A 5231-nucleotide genomic window follows, 5' to 3' on the forward strand; every position below is an offset into this window, starting at 1 on the left:
GTGTCGGGGCCACCCGGCTCAGTGCTCCGCGGCCCGCGCGTTGTGGTCGTTACTGCGGACCTGGGTTGCTAACGGCGCTGGAGCGAGATTAGAGCTGCTGAGATTAGAATTAGCTCCGTGTTTTTGCTGTAGTTCTAGTATATCTCTAGTGGAAGAGCTGAAGTTAGTTAGAGCCTCTTAACAGGCCTTGCATCTGTAGCTCTATTGAAGCAGTTCCTGCAAATCTTTATCAAAGCGGTTATTAAGAATATTCTTACGTTTAGCATTTGCATTCTTAAATGTCGCGTTTGAAACCCCACATTTATTATACTGCTGTCATTATTCAAACGTTAGTAGGACAGCTTTTTAGTATTGAAAGTTACTTTTGCCACCCCGAGACACCCATGTCCCCGGCTGCTCTGCCTGTAGTTAAATAAGAAGGCAAAAGTTTTGTGGGAGCCTTCTGTAAGTCAAGGAAAATTACCCTCAGAACTTTAGGAAGCATCTAAGAGAAGACCTAGGATCTCCCTTTCACGGTCTTTTTGCCCATGCTGCTGATACGGGTTTTATTTTTGGCTGGGGGTGAGGTTTGTGTTTGTTTAAAACAGCGAAATCCAGTCTGGGTTGTGATAAGCCTGGTGCGCTGAAAATAACCTGCCTGGCACCGGTGGGTGATGGAACGTGTGTTTTCAGATGAAGTGACGCTGAAGGGAATTGATGAAAGCAACGCCCTGGTCCTGCCAGCGAAGAAAGCAAAGAAGAAAAAAGTGGCATGTGTTGTGCAACAGCAGAAGAAACCCCTCAGCAAGAAACAGAAGAAACACCTGCAGAAAATTTTAGAGCAGAAGGAAAAGAAAAAACAGGTACAGTGCTGCTTGCTGGTGACTCCAGCTTTGTGACCTGTGGGCAGAGGGTAATTTAATGTCCGTGAATGGAAACGGTTGATGTCAATGAGCAGCTGTTGAGTTTTCCCTTGTGCTGTGGCACTGGCAGTGGTGGCATGTGATGGGATTGCGTTGCTGGTGTGAAAAGCTAGAGGTGGGGTGACCAGTGCCAGCGAGTAGGTTTTGGGATGTGAACTGTGAGGGACATGCAGGCGCTGAAGTTCGTGAGTTTATGTTACAACAGCATCAGCCGTCCCTCTGCTGGGTGTTTTGGCAAAGATGTGCCACCACCTGTGGACTCTTGAGGATGGGGCTTGGAGCAACCTGCTCTAGTGGAAGGGGTCCCTGCCCGTGGCCCGGGCTTGGGGCGAGGGGGCTTGGGACTGGATGAGCTTGAAGGTCTCTTCCAACCCAAACCAGTCTGTGATCCTATGAACTGTAGTGGGGAGGAGCAGTCCCCTCCCTCTCAGCAGTTCAGGTGTTGCAGGAACACGTCATTTCTGGGTCCTGGTTCCCTTTCTCTCTTTGACCCTGACCAAATAGACAAGTGTTATGAAGTACATCACTAGCAGAGGAAATGATGATGTGCTTGAAAAGCATTCTGTGAAACAGGTTGCATGAGAAGCTTTGTTCTGCTGCAAAATGCAAAGCTTGATGCACCCCTAACTTTGCTGGTGCTTCCGAGACATGTATTTCCAGCTCTAGTATATTTTCTGTATGCAGACAAAGCTTTTCTGTCCTTGCAAAAGCTTTCCAGGGATAATTCCTGTTTGTTTTAGCATCTGAAAATTGCTTTGACAAACAAACTCTTAATTTTGGAGGCAGTTTAAAGCTGCAGCCAACTGCCTGCGCTGTGTCCCATGTGAGGGAGTTGAAGGGAGCCTTCCACTGCTCCAGCCCTCGCTCCAGCATTTTAGTCCAAATCCATTTTCTTGGCTGCTGTTTGAAGGCTTTAGCTGAGCTTTTCATTGCAGTGATGAAGGATCAAGCCTGTGTTTCTAGTGCAGGGCTGAAATCCTCATCAGGGAGGACTGACCAGGTAGCAGGAATATTTTTACAACCTCACAGCAAGGTTTGCCAGAGCACAGCCTTTAAAACTGAAGCACAGATCTTGAAGTAATTTCCTGGTGACAATAAGCACTGATTCTGATTGTTTTTTCCCCAAATAGCGAGCTGAGCTGCTGAGCAAGCTGAATGAGGTCCAGGCTTCTGAGGCAGAAATGAAACTGCTCTACACTACTTCCAAACTGGGTACTGGGAAGCGCATGTATCGCACCAAAAGGTAAAGTTTTATTTGGAAAGAACCATTCTTGCTTATAGCCGTGGTGGAAAACTTTTTTACCTTGTTAGCTTTTTTTTTTTGCTGGATTTATTTTCTTACTGCTCACAGGTTCTTCAGAATGGATGGAGTTAGGTAATTTTCTGGCTTTATCTGATAATATGGTTGCTATTTTCCTGATTGTCATCCTTTTGAGAAGATGTTAATTAAAGTGACTTGGTTTTCCCTTTCATAAGGGATGAGCTGGGTGGCAACTACATCCCCATAGTCTTACAAATTAGGCTAAACTACATGATTGGTGGATAAACTCTTTTGTTGTATTGGAAAGTATTGACTGATGCAGACCTTAGTTATGAATTTATCAAGAGCTGCATTTTGGCAGAAGTTGAAATAAATTAAGCTACAGAGATGTCTTGTGAAGAAATGAATAAATACCAGTATAAAGTATGCTTAGATATGAATCCAGCTATTACCTAGCAGACCTGTGAGAAACTCCAAGAATGGGATCCTTGGAGAACTGGGTTAGCCTTTTGGGGTAATGTCGTCTTGTGCCGCACTGTGCTCGAGGTGTAGAAGGTTTTCCCTGTTTGAGTGAAACCTGGGTTCAGGCTCAGGCAGTGACTTTTGATGATGTGACTTGTCTGGTTTGAGTAGAAGACATGCCTGGCTTGAGGTCCTGGAGAAGTTTGGCTGAAACATAGTTTATGCGTTGATGTTTTGTTCTAGGATAATGCAGGAGCCAAGCAAGAGAAAACACAGCTCAGAGTCAGAGCCTGAGGAAGAACCCAGTAGTTCTGATGAGGAGAAGGAAGAGCAGAAACCAGAAATAGAAAAGTCCTCAGCCAGTGATTTAAATACTGCTGAAAAGCCAGAGGAAGATGTGAAGGTGGCAGAGATGAACGAGCAACCCGCTGGTCCTAGCGTGCCGGTTCACCAGACAGCCTCCGGCAAACTGCCTTGCAAGCCTGCAGTTTTCATTCCAGTGGACAGGTCTCCTGAGATTCAGGTGAGGCTCTGTGAACAGCGAGGTGTCGGAAATTAGTGTCTCCCATCCTATTAGGTCACTGCAGATGCTGTAGCACTACATTGGGTCTCTTGCTTATACAGCGTGGCAGCAGTGTGCAGTTAGGGTCCTCATTCTGGCAAGTTGTACATGTGCATCTGAGCTTTAAGCCTGTCTAATCTAGCAGAAGGAAAACTAGTTTTGGTTTAGGATGTAAGCATTTGCCTCTAGTTTTAAATGTAGAATCCATTAGCAGTCGTCTAGTGTTCTTCACTGGAAAGTCTTGTGAAGTCACTTTCAGCTCTCCATTATGCTGTATCATCTGCTGGATAATTTTATTCCATTTGGTGTAGGTAGGGTGTTCTGTAGAAAAGGGAAGAGCTCTGCATGTCTCTGAGCAGACGAGACAGAGTTGTGAAATGAGTTTTGCTTCGAAATGCTATATTAATAAACTCAAGGGACTCTGAAGGTTCACAAATTAAAGTGCAGGGCTTGCCAGCTGCTTTCTGGGAATCTGTTCTCATGGCTCTAGTTCTTGCTGGTGTGGTATTAGCTGGTTTAGAGCTTTTCCAGCCACAAAGCTTGCAGAATTCCTTTTTGTGGGTTTTATAATCAGAGGAAAGTAACGGTTTTCAATCCTGTGGTTTATATTATTTAGGAAGCAAGACTAAAGCTTCCAATTCTTGCTGAAGAGCAAGTCATTATGGAAGCCATTAGTGAGAATCCCATTGTGATCATCTGTGGAGAGACAGGAAGCGGTAAAACCACACAAGTACCTCAGTTTCTCTATGAAGCTGGCTACGCCAGGTATGAATCTTCTTTTCTATGCAGCAAATGTCAGTAGAAAAATTCAAGCTGAGCTCAATTACTTCTGATTTTGGTTCTTTTTTCTTCTGATACGGCTGAACTGAACCTGGTCTTTTCTGTGCAGTGGTAGTGGCTGCATTGAATGGGCTTCCAAATAGTCTGAAGGGAATTAGTCTGACTTGGAATCAGTCTCTCCACATAAGCAGGCTTTGAAATGCCTAAGCTTGGGCACCTCATAAAATACTACTTTCAAGTTGCATCAAGGTGCATTCAGCTTCTTGCTGCTTCTGCCCCAGTCTGAGTGTCTTCTGAAATAGACTCTGTTGCCAGAGGGATGTTCAGAGGGACCAGAGTTCAGTGAGCTGGAATTACAGATACAAGATTTTGGGGAACAAATTCCTGCCATACATGCATTTTCAGATCCATATGCATGTAATAAATAGGAGGGTAATCCCAAAGCTTCCTTTCTGTCTTTTTCTTCTAACTATAACTACAAGTGAATTGAGTGATGCTGCTTAATTTAGAGCCATTGTGCAGAAATCCTGTTGTCATCTTTCTGAGTGTTCCTCTCTTTAAACCAAGCAGCCAAACAACCCCTCCTTTTCTTTCCTTTCCCCTTTTAGTTCAGATGGTGCTATTGGGATCACCGAGCCCCGACGTGTGGCTGCAGTGTCCATGTCCCAGCGAGTCGCTAAGGAAATGAACTTGTCAAACAGGTGAGCAGAAAAGCTGAGACCTTGCTAGAAAGATAACTCTTCTCTAACACAGAGCAAAGAGATGCTCTGTGTGTGTCATAGACTGAAATCTTGCTCATTGTTCAGCTCTGGGGAGCTGATGATGTGATGTTTCACTTTGCTTTGGCATCAGGTTTTAGTTCAGGTAGGCTGAAAGCTGTCTCCTGGTCTGAACGTGAATTTTGTTTCTCCCCATGCTTTTTCTTATGGCTACCCTGGTATTTCCTCACAGAGTGGTTTCATATCAAATCCGATATGAAGGCAATGTTACAGACGAAACACAGATCAAGTTCATGACAGATGGTGTGCTGCTGAAAGAAATTCAGAAGGTAAGTTGTTTTATCAAAGGAAAGTGTTTTGTACAGCTAGGAAGAGAAGCCAGGGGCTTTGTGTGGGTTTGTAACCAACCTGTCAAAGCAAAATCCTTTTGGCACTGGAGGTGTATTTCATCTCAACCCTTTATATTCCTGCCTAAGTCCCTAAACATTAGGTTATCTTGCTGTGTAAAATGGAAACAAGGAAGGGTCTCTTAGGAGCTAGGCTGT

The 5231-nt window shown here is 44.5% G+C and overlaps 1 protein-coding gene across 1 annotated transcript in view; it reads left to right on the forward strand.

Moving 5' to 3' along the window:
* The first annotated feature begins 653 nt into the window (after window positions 1–653).
* Window positions 654–5231, forward strand: part of DHX37 (DEAH (Asp-Glu-Ala-His) box polypeptide 37) — a 15733-nt gene continuing 11155 nt past the window's right edge. Inside the window, exons 1-6 of the mRNA XM_010013296.1 lie at window positions 654–842; window positions 2033–2145; window positions 2869–3148; window positions 3804–3952; window positions 4576–4668; window positions 4919–5015. Of these exons, the coding sequence (XP_010011598.1) occupies window positions 654–842; window positions 2033–2145; window positions 2869–3148; window positions 3804–3952; window positions 4576–4668; window positions 4919–5015 (921 nt within the window). The remainder of the gene's footprint in view (window positions 843–2032; window positions 2146–2868; window positions 3149–3803; window positions 3953–4575; window positions 4669–4918; window positions 5016–5231) is intronic.

This window comes from Nestor notabilis, unplaced genomic scaffold, assembly GCF_000696875.1.
Source record: "Nestor notabilis isolate BGI_N333 unplaced genomic scaffold, ASM69687v1 scaffold6574, whole genome shotgun sequence".
NCBI classification, from domain to species: Eukaryota; Metazoa; Chordata; class Aves; order Psittaciformes; family Psittacidae; genus Nestor; species Nestor notabilis.